Consider the following 20,432-nt stretch of genomic DNA (forward strand, 5'->3'; position numbering starts at 1 on the left):
TATAATTAATGTACTAACTCTGCAGGAAAATTTGCGTACGTAGGTCAAATGCGGCTCTGACTCAGTTATATAGATTTCGTTTTTAATTAGCAAGGACCTATGTATATCTTATGTTCTTTCACAAAACAGTTTTTTTGTTTAATTAAGTTATATGATAGCATATAAAAAAATCATATCCGAGAATTTAGAACAGTCGAATCGAATCGTCAAAGATTGAAAACGCCGCCCAAAAATACCTACCATTTTAGGGAGTGGATTTCTTTGAAATTACTGAAGCTGGTGTTTTTCTCATGAACAACTGCAATGACTCTCTTCCATAAAGATGGCTAGGTGAGCGTATCACATGGTTGTTTACTGCGAGTACCAACGCGTATTTCTGGAATGTTTAGAGAACTATAACAATTCATCAGGTAGATTCGGAATTCCACGTAAATTTTCAAACACCTGAATTCTTCAATTGTGAACCGTACTGTTAGAGAATAAGGTATGTAGTTCAGCGAGATTTAAAATGTACTTATTGTATTTAAGCTAAGTGCTACAGTATCAATCCTTGGGAATAACTGGTATCACTTCTTTTTTACGATTTTCGCGAAAAAAAGAAACAATCTGTAAATTTTACGATTTCGCGAAACTAGCCTGCGAACTACAGCTGTAAATATTATTATTAGCATCTATTATTTTATTCTTCTTTGTTTATATTAGCATCAGAAACATCACTGAAACATTTAACACTAACTTTATTCTTCCATGGGTTTTATAGATGCCTGAAAATAGGTAGTTCAATATTTCAATTGATTTCATTCAAACATCGTCATTGCGTCTGTAAATTCCATAGACATAGTATATACAAGTAGTTATAGACGCGCCACCGAGCGACCGGGGGTAAGAGAAATTATTCATATAAAATTTAGGTAGCAAATAAGACTATGTTTCTCTATCAAAGAGTGTGAGGCCCTTGGTAAATTCCGTCATGTGATCTGTCAAAATTTAAGGTAAAAAAAAACCTTGTGTCATTTTGAGGGTTTCATTTCAGTTATCAAACATCGAGCTCAATTTACAAGCCAGCGACGATATTAGTCTCTTTCTAACATGTTCCTTTGTGACATTTCGTGAGCAGATGCTACAGCAGAGATCCTTCCGCGAGCAACAAAATCGAAATTTCTTAATCTGCCTCTATCGCTCGTGCATATTCGAGCGAGGCACTTTATCTGCCACTATCGCTCGAATATGCAAGAGAGATAGAGAGGGAGTAACGCTGTTGCATTCGCTAGCCGAATGTAAACATTAAGGGACCACCATCAAGGGGCTACCTACAGTACCTACACTTGTCCATTTGTAAATTGACACGCCTCGCCTGTAGTTGAGTTGAAAAATAAAACAATCGACACATTTATCGGCAGATCATTTTTTGTTTCAAGTTGACAAAGCCTATTGTGATAATTTTTTAATTAATAACTATGTAATAATGGTAATATTTTTTGTTTAACTGTCACTCTGTAGCTTAAGTTTTAGATGCGAGGAGTAGATTAAATTTTACCCCTATGTTTAGCCTCGAAATCGGTTCTCAACGTACACTACGTAGGGAACTGATTAAGACAATCTTTATCAATAATTTTCACAGATCAATTTTACAAACTATGACATCTTTTGTTAATACCGGGTAACATCATGACGTTACGTCCGTGATCTTACGTCAGCTGAAACCATTATCTAAAACTGAGTTAGTCCGGTTTCATATATGTGTAATCTCCTAGATATGCCTCATGTCATTATTGTCATTATATATGCAAAGTTTCATTACAATCCAACACGTAGTTTTAAAATGAGAGCGGAACTACGTTTGTATGGGAAGGTGCAATTTGGCCGAGCTTGAAACAGAACTCTTACATTTTGTTGGTAATTTTCTTTAACGATCTCGCTGCATCAAACTAGAATGTCTCTTCTAGTGTTTTGTCTAATTATAGTTTAATTTAAATGGTAAATTAAACTTTAACTAGGTTTTCAACTACGGAGCAACGTTACAAGCAACGGAAACCTCCAAGCTTATTCGAAGTACTACCAAAGTTTTATTAGGTCTCCGGCAGATTTACATCTAGGAACTTTCTAGATAAAATGGGTTTTACAGTCGCCATCAAATATATCGGAGCGTCCGAGGTGCTCAGAAATAACTGAACACGCAGCGTACTAAAGTGTAAAGCGCCTTGACAATAAGGGCGTGTTCAGATATTTGTGAGCACCTTGGCCGCTCCGATATATCTGATGGCGACTGTACACAGAAATTAAGTTCATGTATCGGCTGTGACCCAACAAACCACTCAAAGTTGGATGCTGTTTAGCAAAAATGTGTCAACCCACATTAATTTTTCAATAAAATGTCAACTTTAAGCGTAATTTTTAGGTTCGGTACCCAAAGGGTAAAAATGGGACCCTATTACTAAGACTCCGCTGTCCGTCTGTCCGTCTGTCTGTCACCAGGCTGTATCTCATCAACCGTGATAGCTAGACAGTTGAAATTTTCACAGATGATGTATTTCTGTTGCCGCTATAACAACAAATACTAAAATGTACGGCGCGCGAGTCAGACTCGCACTTGGCCGGTTTTTTTGAGTTGACATTGCAAAATGGATGTGGGTTGACACGTTATTGCGTATCTGCATCTAGTTAAGAGTTATATATTTGTATGCAGGGGTGCTAAGTTAGCTGACTATACACATTTAACTATAACATCGACATATTTAACTAGCTACTTAAATAAATATTGCAATGCATTTATTTAATTGAATGAAGAGTTTTGTTAAATATGCAATTAATGCAATACATTTGATACATCGAATGACGTAAATAATTAAGAGAATTTGTCTTTACCTGATTTCCTATTTTCCTAAATACCTGCAATGGCTCACATGTTGGTAATAGTAATAGGTATGTAGGTATTATGAGCGTGACCTAGGTACGCTAATTGCTTAGGACATTACACTCAGTCACGCGTTGCTGAAAGAAATGCGTTTTCACGTTACTTTATTGTACTTATACATTGTTTTTCCATAAGTCATAATTATGGTAAATTAGGTACTTTAATTACAAAAAAACATATTAATTACCTACTCATAAATACATGTTATTAGAAACAAACAGTGTATCAGCCACTGTTCGTGTACCAATTTGATTAGCGACTCATTTCTTGATCGCTAATGGTAGGTAAATTACCATAACGTGTATTTAGTTAGGCAGTTTGGTTTGTCGTGAGTGACAAATTCTTAGCCGTTTGAGAAAAAAAAACAGGTTATTATTTTATTTGTACTGTATTGCCTCATCTCATCTCAACCTACATCTACATTTACATCCTTTATCACATAAAATGAACTATTTTCCACAAATCATAGCTTTATTACTTACTAGAACTAAATCAATGTTGATTATACAAATATGACCCCCAAGGTAGGAAGGGGATAACAGACTCAATTCTGAGCAGGTGGAGCCGCGGGAAGATTTTTTTTTCTGCGACAATAAATGACTTTTTAGGGTTCCGTACCTCAAAAGGAAAAAACGGAACCCTTATAGGTTCACTCGTGCGTCTGTCTGTCTGTCCGTCTGTCACAGCCTATTTTCTCCGAAACTACTGGACCAATTAAGTTGAAATTTGGTATACATAATTACGTACGTAAAGACGGACATGTAACGTAAACAAATGAATTTTAAACATGGGGGCCACTTTTGGGGGTAAATGAGAAAATTAAAAAATAAAGTTTTTCAAACTATATCGTGTTACATATCAAATAAAAGAGGTCATTGTGAGAATCTCAAGTATATATTTTTTTACAATTTTAGGATAAACAGTTTAGAAGTTATTCAAGAAAATAGGCAAATAGGCAAACTAAATAGGCAAAACCGAAACTACTGGGTCGAAAATTTTTGAAAAAAATACACAAAATAGATCTTTACCCATAGATCACAGGAAAACCTACTAGAAATGTGCAGTCAAGCGTGAGTCGGACTTAATTACTTAGTTTTTGATCCGACCCCTACGGGGTTTTAAAGACATTTCACTCACGTTTCACATTAAAAATACATTTTTTAAATTGTGTAATGTACGGAACCCTTGGAACGCGAGTCCGACTCGCACTTGGCCGGTTTTTTTTATTTATATTTCTATGCAAAGGAAGACATACCTAAGTCAAACTATAAAATAGCCCCAGTGCGTATGTCGCAACCTACCACATTAAGTAATTGAGATTTTATCTCAACCGTTGCACAAGCTCGAGAATAGATAACTATAGGTAGTTACTAAATGCACTATCTGATACGCTTGTTGGTCTCCCTAATTACAACTGCAGCATATTTCATATCATATACCTATAGCACAAAATACCCATCCTATACCGACGCACTACAAAGTCACAAAAACTCCACAAAACACCACCACCAAACTTTTTATCAATAACCTTATTTCCTGTCTTATGGAAATAATAATATATCAAAGTATATAAAAAAAAAACGCACTGGCACGTAAGAAAACCGTTAACGCAAATGTTCCAAATCCAAACACGTTTTTTATCACTCGCGTTGTTTATTTACTTTTCGAACAAGGTTATCTTTAACTTTTTAATTCCACAGACCACAGACGCGTGCGCCGGTCTTGGCGCGCGTTAAAGACTGGCATCGTAATCGTATACAGGCAAATAAACCAAGCCAATTACATGACTAACTGATATAGTCTGTGGTAGCGATGCACGCAATTGGCACATAACAAAAGTTTATTACACAAGTGAAGGTCGTATTGTCAGTTTTTATGGTTTAACCGTAAATAGACCTACAGATAACAGAAAAGCCGGATAAGTCGGCCCTCAGAAGTGAGTTCGACTTTGTAGATTATACCTACAAAGTTTGATTTCTCAGCTCAGAGCTGAATCAGCGGCATCAGCCTAAATCTATGTTACAGTTGGTCAATCATTCAGGTCGTTGTTTAACAGGATGGTAGTGTAGTAATTCGCAATCAAAATCAATTTTATGAGCATACCCACATCCTCTCCAGATTTCAGCTCGCTGCTCGCCGCTGAAATTCAAGTACTATATAATACCAGGGGTATCTATATAACTATTATGCTACCTTTGAGCACCAGGTACGTCCGTGTGACGCAGGTCTTACCAGGGGGGCTAGCCAAGATGACAATCGGACATCGACAAACGCCGAACGAAAAGTAAAAATGTATCGAGGTGACAGATGATATGCAAATTCACATGCAGATATCCATAAATTAAGTTTCAATTGCGTTTTCTATCAACGACTGTCATCTTGGCTAGGCCCCCTGATCCTTGTCCTGGCTCTTTAGCCTAAGCGTGAAGTTGAGCACAATTTCCGCCATATCGCGTGACTTGTTGGGGTCCCACATGGGACCCACAGACAGAGCACCAAGTTGAGTCTGTGAGTTACACATGGCAATGGAACCTTACCTGGTCTTTGTCCTCTTGACTCTTCGGCCAGAGAGTGACGTTGAGCACGATCTCCCCCATGTCATGCTGGGGCTTGTTGGGGTCCCGCAGACACAGCACCAGGTCCTGGGTCCGGCCGAGCTCCAGGGCAGTGAGGTCCAGGTGGCAGGATCCCATGAAGTCGTCCTGTAGGCCCCAATCGTAGTCGAACACCTGGGGATATGCGTTTGTATTAAGCGGCTGGAGACTAGTTACTTCGTTTTTCATACAATGAATCCCAGCAGGGTAAGCTTATGGTCAGCTTAGGGTAAGGGTCAGCTTATGATCTACGTTAGTATACCCATACATCTTGAGAAATGTATATTCAAATTTATCACAATATGTAAAATTAGCATGATTGGATGTGTAGATGACTATGTTATAGTATTGTATAATTGTGCGATGATATTGGCCACTCAGAAGGACTAGTACTCTCAAGTTACTTTGTATTGAAATCTCTACCACAGATTATACAATAGTTCTTGTGGAGGGTTGAGGGTGGTATGGAGGGCTAAACAAAGCACAGAAAAGAGTTAAGACAGTTTAAGTTTAGAATCGACGTTAAACCTCTGAATATGCTGACGGTCGGAACTGTTTACGCTACAAAAAATGGGTCCCTCTAATAATTCACTTTTCATGAAGGTTACGTTTCTTTAAAAATACTTTTTAAAATGCGCCTTTCCCTATTAGGTTTGGAGATAATCTAAGCCAAAGCTGCATTTTACTCACATATAGATGTTTGTTGCTACTTTCTGATAGGATAAATACGCTAGCTAAGCATCAGTTTTGGGTATTGCATTGAACTTCTAAGCGTTCAATATCTTAGGTGCCTTCTCATATCGTAATGGTATTTTAAGATTAAAGTATCACTATAAAACTACACTTAGGTACTCTCCCGACGGCCATTGCTTGAGTGGTACAAGTAAAACGAGACCTATAAAGTTGATTGGCTTCAATAAACGATCGTTCGGGCGGAGGAGAACTCATAGAAAAGTAATAGCGCGAGGTCTGCCTGTTATTTGTCTTCTTTTATTTATAAGTTGGTATTGGTTACTTTTCCTACTTTTGATTAAGTTAACGGCTTAATTAGAAGATGGAATTCGCATGCGTGTTGCCGACTTTTATAAATTCTGTTGTCTTTTGTTTTCTTGTTTAATTAAAACCTTCATAAGGGCCAATTAGATCCACGCGTTGCAACGGGCCCGACGTAGCGCATCATGTCGCGCCCGAGCTAGTCTTTTTCCGATTCACGAAATACCAGAACATTTTTAACAATATTTGACATGTAAAAAAATACCTTGTCCCTAATTGACAAAAATGTTAAATGTTTCATATTATTGCACTTGAACTACTTTTTCACATTTCAAATATTGAATAACGATGTGCTGTGCTGATATTTCCTGAAACGGAAAAATACTCTTGCTAGGGCCTGACATCAGGCTTGATATCAGGCCTGTTCGCAAGTGTGGATTTCATAGGCCCAATAGTTAAGTCTTTAGGCAATTGTCTGCAACAATAACGAGCGTTTTCAGACGAATTTAGAAGCCGGCATTTGCAATGATCAATAATGTCAAATTCCGTTTTTAATGACTCTCCTACACTTTGTCCTGTTCAAGTTAAAGTTAGCTTACTGGTCTCTACGTGTTTTCGTTACACACACGAATTGGTTAATGTTTTTAGGGTTCCGTACCTCAAAAAGAAAAAACGGAACCCTTATAGGATCACTCGTGCGGCTGTCTGTCTGTCTGTCCGTCTGTCACAGCCAATTTTTTTGTTTAAATCCACCTAAAGTTTACCTTTAATATAAGTACTTATAATAAAATAAATAAAATAAAATTCATTTATTTCAGACAATTCGGAATCCATATATCACAATTTACATATCAAATATAAAATATTAAAATTAAAATTAAAATACAATTAACTTTAAAAAAATTAGAATTAAAATTATAGCATTTAACATTTTCGAGTTTAGGTACCTATAGGTATAATGACCACTGAACACTTTAACGCCTCTACTCGTGATTTTCGGATTTGACTTAGGGAGGTAGGTACTGTCCTGTTGTACCATTATTTACACTGTTACTTGACATTTTTAAACTTATAGCAACCCCATAACTTTCACTGTTGAATAGTGACCGGCGGCAAACAAACCAATTCTGACTTCCGACCTATACAAATATGGTTTCAATCGAATTTAAACTATCGTGAGACATATTAACTTAACTAACATAGCGGTTTCACTCACGTGTTTTTAGTCACTCGCGCGACATGTTTCGGAGAGCCTAGGTCTCCATTTTCAAGCACTAACAGTGCCTGAGTGAGTAGAGGTCACAACGGATGGGCGTCACGTACTTAACTACTGCACTGTACCGTGTACTGTACTGTGTGTGCTGTACTGGGCGCGAGTGACTAAAAACACGTGAGTGAAACCGCTATGTTAGTTAAGTTAATATGGTTTCAATTGATGGACTTTGTGGCTGCCAAGGACCATAAACATTTACGAATCAAATCATACTCACTTTAATCTGCACCGGCTGAAAGGGATCCTCAATAGGCACCGTGAAGCACTCGTCCCACACGGGATTCAGGTCCCGATATACGATCTTGGACTTGTGCAGCATCCGTCCGCCCACCTTGAACTTGACGTACGGGTCGCTGGTGCCTGCCAACAAGCCTGGGGTTGGGCGTAGCCAAGAGTTAGAAGAAGCGAAATCAAAGAATAAGGCCGCTAACGTCTACGGGTTCTAGCTAAAATTTGAAAAGATCCAATTCTGTTCTTTTTTTAAATAAAGGGTCTATGGACTATGACATTAGTTCTGGCAGTTAGTAAAAATTGTTTTTTTAACTTTGCCAAGACTACTTTGGTATGCATAGTGATTGTATTATTATTTATAATAATAACGAATTGATGGTTTAAGGGTGGAATTAAATAAGGAATATTTAAATTGTAATGTGGATACGTATGTCCGATATCAGTGTAAACATTGGATAATTACCTATAATAATATAATATTTAACGATTATTATTATATTTTATTTTATTTGGATATAGAAGCTACTCAGTTCAATTGTGGACATTTAAATCATTAAGAAGTACTTTATTTACTTGTCAATTAATCCGAATTATTTATACAATATGAATATTAAAATATACTTAAATCTCGCCGGTTCTCGTTTTGGATATTGAAAAGCAAGAGTATTCATTTCATACATCATCAATGCAATGCACGTATTTAGATTTTTTCGATTTAAATTTCCACAAATAACTATATATTAAAAACTATAGGAATGAAATTTACTAAGAGTAGGTATCTATAGCTAAGCTATAATTATTGCAATAAAAAATTAAAACATGCAAATGATAAAAAAATTAAAATGATACTTAAAAAATAGAATGTGAAGTGTAAACGATAAATTGATGAAAATATTATGTATTCTTATTTGCGGCTAAAATAACTATGTACCTATTGTGATTAAAGTATTAGTAATATAAAATATTCTTACATTTCATATTTCTCTCTGGTTCGGTTGCAGTGCTCAAATTTTTATAATATATGGTTATAAAATGCATGATGGATTGACTTTTGGCCTACTTTAGATATATTATAAATAAGAAAGTACAATAATAAAAATGTATTAAACCTTAGAATAAAATAATATATAGTATTCAAATGTATTCACATACACTTGAATACTATGTGAGATAAATTATGTATAGATAAAAAAATACTTATTTTGTATTGTATTTTCGAAAGTCGTGCTTGAATGGGCGAAAAGGCGCGAGTGTTTGTAGCAGATTTGTGTGATTGCATTTAATAAGCTAGTAGGCGTTTATAAATTTTCCAATTATTCATTTAAGTAAGATCTCTTCCAAAAAATAAGTTATGGTATTTCAGTTATAATTATAATTTGTTTACTTAATATTATATTTTACATAATATGTAATTTTCGTACGAAATTTCTACTTATAGTGGTTTATATTAATTAGAATTTTTCTAGGGAGGTGGGTGCCGATTAAAAGTTTTAATATTTTGTTTCTTTAGGAACATTGACACCAGTTTTCTATAGCTGACGATGACAAAGATTTATCGACTCGTTATTAGCTTTTTCTGTTTTCGACTTGGTTAAATGCCTGGCCATCCCGGATACGTAAGCAGCACGACACAGACTCCTGATTTAAGTAATACAGGTCAGGTAAAAAGTATCTGAACTTGCACGGTAATACAGACTTTGTTTAGATAATAGTGAAAATCTTGGCCGCTCCGATACAATAGTTGATGGCGACTGTACATTGCATCTTTACGAGTGCGAAGGAAGCCGAAGCCGTGCCACATTACGTATGATGTGTGCAGCGGCCTTTATATTATAAAGTTAGTGAGACTGCGTGCCGTATTCAGTGATCTAGTGAGCAGTGTGTAGTGTACTTAGAGAAGACACCCACCGTTCTTGTCCATGGCCACGAGGTTCTGCCCTCGCTTCAGGTGTACCCTGAGCTGGAAGAACGAGTATTGCCGTAGCTGCTGCTCTCTGTGTCTTTGGGGTTCATCGGGTTCCTGGAAAAAAAATAGAAAAATAGGTGATTTATGAGGAAAACGTAGTGACAGCAACTAATCGAGCAACGAAAGGTTTTGACAGAACATAGGCACCCAATCAATTTTAAACTGTCCTTTGTTTATGTAAACGCTCCAGTGCTTGACATGCTAATGCCCAGTAATAAATGACACCCTGCTGTCACCTCTATTGCTAGTGACGTAAGTTTACGACACATGTACTTAGGGACAGTGACGAGTACTCAAACAATGGTATTTTCTTCTTTATTTTGATTTTAATTCTAAGACAAATTATGTAAATGCTCCTAGCCGAAAACGACGGCAAAAATACCTTTTAGACTACATCGCTATGTCAAGTAGGCGAAAATAGTATTCATTTCACAGTAAACAATTAAGCAACGGTGTAAAAAAACTAACTCTCAGTAGGTAGTTGCTCCTCATTAGGAAATATAACGGGTTGGTATAAAGTAGTGAGAATTTTTATTTTCGAAAACACAAAAATAAAGACAATAGCTATTGGTTCCAGGATTTTATAATGACAAACAAAATATTTGATATTAAAAGAAAACATAATAATATAAAATAAAGTCCTCCATCTTCGATTTCTCGTAACTGTTTGTTAACCGTCCGCATCATGCTTTGGACAACATTTAAGTAAATTTTCATAACTGTTTTATTATCATTATTTATTTCGGAGTATTCGTTTCTTATCCATAAAATGCCATCGTTCAACTGATTGAAAATTGCCTAAAAATCTGCAATTGATCGAGCCTTAGAGACGATCGGAAAATTGCATGTTTTGTAAAAATTTATGCAATGGCGTTTTTTACTAATTTTAGGCACTCGTGGCAGAACTACTAAAAGATGCCAACCCTCTTATATCTCTAAGGCTCGATCAATCGAAGGTTTGTGGCCAATTTTATAAACATGGGTATATATGTTACGATGGGTCAGAAGAATATTCGAAGATAAAATCAATTTAACAATGAAAATCCAAAAGAAATTAAAGTCCAAAGTGTAATGCGAACGGTCAGAAGCATGTAACAAAAAGTTAATAAAAGAAGATTTTGTCGCGTACAGTCTTTATTTTCTCCAAAAGAGGTGGTTAGTATATTTTAACGAAATGTTTATTATGTAGGTATATACCTACGTACAGTCGAAGGCAAAAATATCGATCCAGACAAATGACTCAAAAATATGTGAACACGACTTTATTGTCTAAGGTGTAAGAGCGTACACATATTTTTGAAACTGGGAATGTATGTATATTTATGCCCTTGACTGTACAATCAAAATATTGTGAAGTCTTTTATTATAACTGGTCAAACCCACGTCAAATTTGATAATCAAAGAAAACATAGTATTTAGTGTACTTAAATACTGACTATATTCAGAACTGCTAGGTAATGAGTTTAGTACCTACGTAAGATAAAAGTTACCAATTGCAACAGTTCCGCTGGCGGTTGTCTCGGATAGTGCGCGGGAGTTCCCGATGTGGACGGCGCCGGATCCGTCGAGGCCTGCCGGTTCATCGATATATCTGTCGACAAATAAATGCAAATTCAGCACGTATTAGATGTGTGTTGCAGATAGTTTTCAACACCGAATGAGAACCGACCATCCATTGGGAGATGAAAGCGTAAAACTGCCTCTTTACAGTTGTATAGCTGTCTTTTATTGAGTAGATATAGGTATGTTTGTTCTAAAATAATTCATAATATCTGGGAGAACGAGTTTTGCTCGGAAAACATATAAAATTTTTAAAAATGCGCTTTTTCCCAGAGATAAGGCCTACATAGCTAGATCGATTTTTCGCCCCGGAAAACCCCCATATAGCAAATTTCATCGAAATCGTTAAAGCCGTTTCCGAGATCCCCGAAATATATATATATATATATATATACTAGAATTGCTCGTTTAAATGTATAAGATTAAAGAAATACCGTGCCTTAATTCATAAGAAATTACATGGAATGATTTAGCATCCCCTTTGTCGACATGTTATTTCTTCATCCAAGATGATTGAAATACCTCATTTTATATCATATTTGATTGAAGAACCCGATCGGCAAAAATGGAATACAATCCAAACATAATCTTGTACAACGTGATTTTTTTACAGAAATATCATTCGTGGAGGAAAGTAATTGAAAAACCTGCCCGAGCGGACGGAGAGTAAAATAAATTTAAAAAACCTCCGACGTAGTAAAAAGGCGTTAGTATTCTTCTTGCATATTAATTAAGTAATAAATTAAAATTCTTCAAGAGGGACTTGCTTATGGAAATATAATTATAGGTTAATAATTATACTTTAAATTTGACGGAGAAAAATGTCTCCAGTTCCACTTAACGCTAAACATTTAAGTGGTTTGAAAATATTTTATAATTAATAAACTTTCAGATATAGGAGAAGCTGCGCAGATTTGTGAAAAAAGTATTTCCTTACTGTAATTTTTATTACTTGCCTTTTTTTAAAGATTATGTAACGTATGTACGGTTACGAAATAATATTATATTATTATTTCATATTTTTATGTGGAATAAAATTACTTACAAACTTAATATACCTATAAATAAAACAGAATTAAATAACGAACCTATAAAACTTTAAAACTAAATCTAAAAATAAATAACACATTTAAAATAAATAACTAAAAACTATTCCCCTGCGGCATGCCGCATGGTGCCGTAGTTGCTGGCAGCAATTTTCTCGCTGTATCGCAATACTTATTCTTTGTGCGAGGTGCGAGGAAGCTGCCAGCTCTACCCACCGGTGACACCACCGCGTCTGCTATTCTTTTAGGCAATTCCTTAAATAGTGTAGACGCGTTCGGACCCCACGGGCCAAGAGTCTCGACGCCAAAAGGTACGAAATCGTATTCAGGGGCCGAGAAAATATTTTGACATTGTATTTAGTATGATTATTAAATTATTATTCTCTGACATTTTATTTTACTGTATTTGACTAACTTTTAATTTTCTGTTATGATTATTTGATTGTTTTTTTTTTTTACTTAATATTTAATTATTTTTAATGAATTATTATTACTTATCTTACAATCTGGCGATCTTTTTGTGAGTTCATGTTATTTAGAAACTTTGTGACATTGTTAAAATTAATGTAATTTTCAATAAGAAATAAATTTATCAATCTATTCCATTAAAAAAATTACCTGGTTATATTCTCTAATCGCGATAAATACCCCATACAACCAGTTATGTAACTAACTAGAAATAAGTCGAGCCAGAGGTTCATTCTGTTTCAATTAATATTTTTAACTGTTGTTCCGAATGGTCCGGAATCCAGATTTTGCCTTTGGTGACCAAATTGAGTGTGCCGTGCATGAGCCGTAGGGCTAGTTTATTGATAATTTATGTTTGGGAGCTTTTGTGGAGGGTTTGTGTTGGAGCGTGAATTGTTAGGGGCAGCACCTGCTTATAGGCGTTGGGTGTTAAAGTTTTCGATTTACGTCCAAAGGTAGACCCTCCAATGCGTACGTTCCTTGTCTCACCCTCCTTCTTCCAGAAGAGGCGCTTCCTCCTGACGGCGAGCTTAAGTCTATTTATTCATCAGCACACAGTCGAGCAGCGCGCTGACAAGCCTTCGCCGCCATACTGGGCACATCTACTGTCTCTCATCCATACTCACCCTCCTTCTTCCGGAAGAGGCACATCCTCCGCCACCTGACGGCGAGCTTAAGTCTCTTCATCAGCACACAGTCGAGCAGCGCGCTGACGACCCTCCGCCGCCATACTGGGCACATCTTCTGTCTCTCATCTCTACTCACCCTCCTTCTTCCGGAAGAGGCGCATCCTCCGCCACCTGACGGCGAGCTTAAGTCTCTTCATCAGCACACAGTCGAGCAGCGCGCTGACGACCCTCCGCCGCCATACTGGGCACATCTTCTGTCTCTCATCTCTACTCACCCTCCTTCTTCCGGAAGAGGCGCATCCTCCGCCACCTCCTGACGGCGAGCTTAAGTCTCTTCATCAGCACACAGTCGAGCAGCGCGCTGACGACCCTCCGCCGCCATACTGGGCACATCTTCTGTCTCTCATCTCTACTCACCCTCCTTCTTCCGGAAGAGGCGCATCCTCCTCCACCTCCTGACGGCGAGCTTAAGTCTCTTCATCAGCACACAGTCGAGCAGCGCGCTGACGACCCTCCGCCGCCATACTGTGCACATCTACTGTCTCTCATCCACTATACATGTCAACATTACCAGTTTGAGACGCAAAGTAATGTACTCGAATCGCTTTCATTAAGATGATAGTAAAGCGCTACAGCCATAGATATATCTTTATAAATTAATGAGGATTCAAAACATAGACAAACTATATTTTCTTCGGCGCACAATTAATTGTTATTGAAATAAATCTTCGGCAGCGGTTTGGTGCAGTCGCCATCAGATATATTATTTCGGAGCGGCCAAGGTGTTCACAAATATCTAAACAAAGGCTTTATTATCGAGACGTTAAAGTGCATGTTTTGATATTTTTTAGCATTTGTACTTATTAAGTAGCCATAATGACATAAACAGAACTAAAAATTGCTGAACGCGCAATCTTTTTATAAATTTTACATTCACTGCTAACGTTTTCGTAGAGCTACGCTTGTAGCCGATCCCAGCGTTTTCCCACTTTGTAGAGGAAAGCGACTAGGTATTAATAGAAAAGCCCGCCGAGCCGGTTCCCGGCACTCAATGTGACTAGGTTAATTGACAAACTCGAGACGCCCATCTTTATAATACGAGCAAAGGCAAAATGTTGTGGCGAAACGTGTTAAATGTTTATAAAATAGTTACGTAGTTTCACTATTTTGCTCGTTTCTTCAATGTTTTTCTTTAAACTCTTCAAGAAACTCGGCAAAGTTCCGCTTTAACTTCAACATAAGCTTATACTTTGTAAACCCCGCGCGTGTGTATTGGTTTCTAATCTTACATATTATCTAATTAGATAAAATATATTTGAATGTACTCTATTTTTTATGTTGGTATTATGTAGAGAAGTTTATTATATTATGTAGGCACCTAGAAATAGTTTATCATAATTTTAAAACTACATGTAAGTACCTAATGTTCATTTTTTAAAACGGTACAAAAGTAAGCTGTCTACGATTTAAGCAAGTACTTAGTCAGGTCATAAGTTGTCATGTGCCGTCGTGAAGTTTCCAAAATTGCAAAATTTCTACTTGAAATTTTTTTGTAAACATTTTTCTATAGGAATTAAAATTTTCCATTTCCAAAACGAAGATTTCCTTTGTTTCCTGTGAAATTTCCGGGAGCTTTTCCCTATATTTGGAAAATTTCCGTAACTTGCGTGGCTGTAGGTCCCTCTATGCATGGTTCTCAAATAATAGAACTAACTTCTAATACGTACAAACCACCATAATAACAGTTACTAATAACGTTATTAAGCGAAACGATGCAAACACAAACTGCTCGAACAAACATTGACAAGGCGCTACAATAGCAATTTGTATTACCTATTTGTAGCTTGTAGCTATTACAGAAAGCCTAATATGTGAAACGGTGGGCAAACATCATTAAGTCACGAACCTAGCCGCTGCTACAATCGAAATTACTATTTAATTTAAAAACGACATTCTGAAATAATATATCTAAGTAATATGTCTGGTACAGTTTTCATTGCTAGAAATTGTATTACAAAGAAATGGGAGCGTAACTTCGATTGTATGGGATCGACTTTTTAGAGTCGGGTTCGTGTGACTCTTAACGTTGAATGATGAGGTAAAATTTTTTTTAAGTCAATTATAAATTGATTAGAAAAAATTACCTTACACCATATAACGAATTTAATACCGTAAACCGGGGTGAATAGGGATGGCTGGGGTGAATAGGGACAAAACATAAAATGTGATTTACCTGACAATTTCATCAAAAATACCCACACAAATAGTATCATACAAAATTTACTATTATTTTTAATCGAATGATACAATTTGTGTGGGTATTTTTAAAGAAATTGTTTTGTAAAACACATTTTAAGTTTTGTCCCTATTCACTCCAGCCATCCCTATTCACCTCACTTGACGGTACCTATAAACAACTATTAAAACAATTAATATTAACGTTATTGCGCGAAACGGTGTAAACACAACCCACTCGACAAACATGGCATTAAAGCTATTTGCATTACAGAAAGCCTCTGCCAACGGTGTGCAAACACCATTAACTTTGCATGAATATAAAATGACACGCGGTATTGTTGTGGTCAGTACGTTGATCGTATAAAACACATAGAAAACAAATAAAGTAACGGTTTATTTTAACGAAACGGTATGGGAGAAGTGCTCCTATTTGCCACATTTAAAAACAAAACAACTAAATTAATGAAAGTTATGTCAGACGATGCAAATCTTTATAATTAATTTGTGAAAAATGACAAAAAAATTAAACATTACTTAATACGTTTTACGTAGGTAGGTGTATCATTGGAATCTTAGGTGCGATGTATGCTCAGCTCCTGTGTGTTCGTTAAGTTTGATAGCCTCTAGCCGCCCACGGATTAAAACTTCAAGACAAATTCAATTTTGATTAGTCAAAATAAAGATCAAAACATAGGTAACAATTTCACCCTGTATACGTCCTACTGCTGGACACAGGCCTCCTCTCAAGCACGAGATGTATTAGGCTATAGTTCCCACGTTGGCCTGAAGCGGGTTGGGAACTTCAACACACCTTATTGTATTTCTTCGCCGATGTATGCAGGCCGCGTAGCCAACGTGCCAATCGCTTTTACGCTCCGACACGGTCGCACTAATATGGAAGAGTGATAGAGAGACACAAAGCGTTTCGTTATCATAGCGCAAGCGATTGTATTAAGAGGCCGTAGTCGATTTTGGAGCAAAAATGTAAAATTGATAGATTTAGTCGTTGAAATTATACACGTTTTGTTACGTAATATCTAAATAATGCTCTAAGAACAAATTAAATTATTTTCTATGAAAATATTTTAATAATTAAATAATTTATCGAAAATAATTTACCGGACAGGTGCCTGAACCGCTCGGCTATCCGGCCACCTCCATTCCATTTTTTTCCATCGTATATGATATTTATTTCAGTTTTCATCTAAATAATGGTTTATATTAGCACGATTTCTCATCTTGCCTATTAATAATGAGGTCGCGAGCGTGCGTCACCAGTAATGCATGAAGAGATGGGGCAGTTTTTAAAAAAATATCAAAAAATCATGGTGGTAAACTATACAAATTGATGTATAAGAATAGTTTCAGCCATTGATACATCCAACTACAGGCCAATTTCTGTTTTACCTGCTATCTCTAAAATATTAGAAAAACTACTCAATAACCGCATTCTTAATTACCTCACAAACTTCAAAATACTATCAGACAATCAATATGGCTTTAGAAAAGGACTATCTACTGAAGATGCAGTAACAGCTCTCACATCTCTGATCGTAGACAAAATAGATAAAAAAAAAAAATGTTTAACAGTATTTTTAGATTTAAAAAAAGCATTCGATACTGTTTCCATTCCTACCTTAGTCTCAGTTTTAGAAAATATAGGTATAAGAGACGTCCCACTACAACTTTTTAAAGACTATCTGCAAAACCGTACGCAAAAAGTAAAAATAGGAACCTACATAAGCGAAGAATCAGAAATATCTTTTGGTGTGCCACAGGGGAGCGTCCTTGGCCCAACCCTATTTTTAATATATATAAACCAGCTTTGTAATATGCACATAAATAGAGGACACATTTTTACCTATGCCGATGATACTGCCATTGTCTTTACTGGAGACACTTGGGAAGACGTGAAACACTCTGCAGAACTAGGTTTATCAGAAGTTGCTTGCTGGCTCCACTCTCGTCTCCTTACATTAAACGCAACAAAAACAAACTACATTTGCTTCACAAACTACAATAGTTCACAACCTGGCTCCATTTATAACATAAAAATTCATACATGTAATAACAATATACAAAACTGTGCATGCTCTGTTATAAATAAAGTTGAAAGCGTTAAGTATTTAGGGATATTAGTCGACCAACGCCTAACATGGCACTTGCAAATAGAGCTGCTCATGAGCCGTGTCAGGAAGCTTATATGGGTCTTTAAAACTTTAAGACATATCGCTACTTCACAACTTCTTAAACAAATATATTTAACCTTAGTTCAATCAATAATTAGTTACTGTATACCGGTATGGGGAGGCGCTACTAAAACCAAATTTTTAGAGCTCGAAAGAGCCCAGAGATCATTATTAAAAGTTATGCATTTTAAACCATTTAGATTTCCAACTGTAGACCTATTTAAGCTTTCTGATGTACTAACTGTAAGAAAACTCTACATATTATTTGCAACCTTAAAAATACACAAATCTAAACCATATACACCTACCACACGAAATCCAAGGAGAAACGGTAACATAATTCCAACCACTTCAATAAATACCACATACGCTAGTAGACAATTTGTCTATAAATCCGGCAAATTATACAATGTCATACATAAGCACTTAAATATATATCACTTACCATTCTATGAATGTAAAAAAATTATAACAGACTGGCTTAAATGTAAGAGTTATTATGATACAGAAAACTTAATTCACAATGTTTTAGGAACCTGAACACACACACACACACACACACACACACACACACACACACACACACACACACACACACACACACACACACACACACGCACACTCATATGGACTTGCAAGTCCATCTTCTCATTAGGTTAAATTAAGCTAAAAGTAATTACTTTTGTTATTCTCTGATATTGTGTTCATTTTTATTTCTTTAAATTTATATTTTAAAACCGTTTATTACCAATTTTAAGGAAGAGCGGTGCCTCTTAACACAGGTATTTTCTTACTTAAAAAGAGGCACCAACACTTACCTGTATAAGTAATTCTTAAACGAAATAAACAATTTTTCATTTTCATTTTCATTTTCATGTTGTAGATTGTTTAAGTATCAAAATTACGTTAAAATTAAGTCGATTTTCAGAGAAATTGTCACTTGTTTTGAAGTAATTTCTGGAGAAAATTGATTTCGTCTAACTTACATTTACACTACTTCAAAGTCATAATAATAAAAATGTAGTCTGATAAACGTCAAGTACAGGATATGTGTAATACAAAATTACCATGTTAAGCAGTCCAAACTTTACGAAATTTACAAATAAGAGCAACAAAATCAGTGCTTTACGCGCGTTTACCTAAACGTCCATCAGAAAAGCAAACATTACTAATTTAGTGAGTCTGTTTTCAAAAAACTGATCTGATAAAAGGTAAGATAAGAAGACGTGCTAATAGAAACTAGTACTTGTTATTTCAATTAGGTAACAAAAGGTGTAAAATTTCACGGACAAAATCTATCAATTTTACATTTTTGCGACTAAAATCGACACCGGCCTCTTAACATTTTTAACTTGTTGCTGATCGTATGCACAATTTTAATGAGAACATTGCATGTACTCGTATAATATACGGTACGTTATCTATTATTCTGCCTACTGGCTACGTTATCTTCGGATAGTATCGATGTAAAGCTTGAATTGGGTCATGCTAGGCAGATTTAAATGTCGGATTTAAAGGTCAGGCAATACTTCAGTTAAGAGCTTGGCATGGGTTGTCATTGACAATGGAAATCTGAGCCAGTGTGACAATACAAGTGTAATCTTAAGTATTGTGCTACTATTTGTCAACTTGACATAGTTTCATTTTGACATTATAAATCGTTTATTCTGAAACATTTTAAGGTAACATTCTATGAATTCCTAGTTTATTTAAAGGCGATGGCCTGGGGCGCCTTTGTAATAGGGAGCAGTTGCATTTTGCAAATTTAAATGCAAAGCGGTTGGTAACAGAGATTCAACGATAATAGTCGGTCGTACCTTTCATAAACGTTTTAACCGGTTTAAAAACAAACTTGGACGTAGTCGCTTGATATAACATTAATAATATAATGCATATTTCCCTGACCTTTAAGGTAAGGAGTTCTAAACATGGCCTATTTACGTATCTTATTTTTTCTTAAATAGTTATTATAGGTAATTTTTAAGAATAAAATTTTGTTGAAGCTACTGTCGGGATGGCGGAATGTAAAACACCAATTCCGAAATATATTTACAAGTAAAGTTGAAAAAGAAGGAAGTAAGCATCAAGGGAAAAAATACTTCAGATGTTGATTTACACCCCATATAACCCGCTTTTCATATCTGACAACTTAAGCTTCCAATGTAAGTTGGTCAGTTTGTTGATGGCTCGCAAGAAACATCTCATGAGAGTGGTCGCCGACAAATGTAATCCAAAATCAACTAAGTGTTTAGACTCCAACCACATTAGGTCTGCACCGACTTAGCAGTGTCATCATCTTCCTTTGTGTTGCCTATCTTTTTATCAAGGCTC

At 36.0% G+C, this 20,432-nt stretch overlaps 1 protein-coding gene across 7 annotated transcripts in view; it reads right to left on the minus strand.

Annotated features, from left to right (window-relative positions):
- LOC134753752 (multiple C2 and transmembrane domain-containing protein) overlaps positions 1 to 20,432 on the minus strand; it is a 92,490-nt gene that overhangs the window by 20,042 nt on the left and 52,016 nt on the right. For 2 of the 7 annotated variants that reach the window (XM_063689698.1, XM_063689692.1), the window contains exons 4-7: positions 11,462 to 11,562; positions 9,914 to 10,025; positions 7,992 to 8,146; positions 5,452 to 5,643 (exon numbers count right to left, since the gene is read on the minus strand). In XM_063689698.1, the coding sequence (XP_063545768.1) occupies positions 5,452 to 5,643; positions 7,992 to 8,146; positions 9,914 to 10,025; positions 11,462 to 11,562 (560 nt within the window). Of the gene's footprint in view, positions 1 to 4,500; positions 4,795 to 5,451; positions 5,644 to 7,991; positions 8,147 to 9,913; positions 10,026 to 11,461; positions 11,563 to 13,810; positions 13,901 to 13,949; positions 14,263 to 20,432 lie in introns of those variants that run through there. The other 5 variants (XM_063689703.1, XM_063689706.1, XM_063689695.1 and 2 more) reach the window with 5 other exon arrangements.

Source organism: Cydia strobilella, chromosome 2, assembly GCF_947568885.1.
Source record: "Cydia strobilella chromosome 2, ilCydStro3.1, whole genome shotgun sequence".
In the NCBI taxonomy this organism is placed as follows: Eukaryota; Metazoa; Arthropoda; class Insecta; order Lepidoptera; family Tortricidae; genus Cydia; species Cydia strobilella.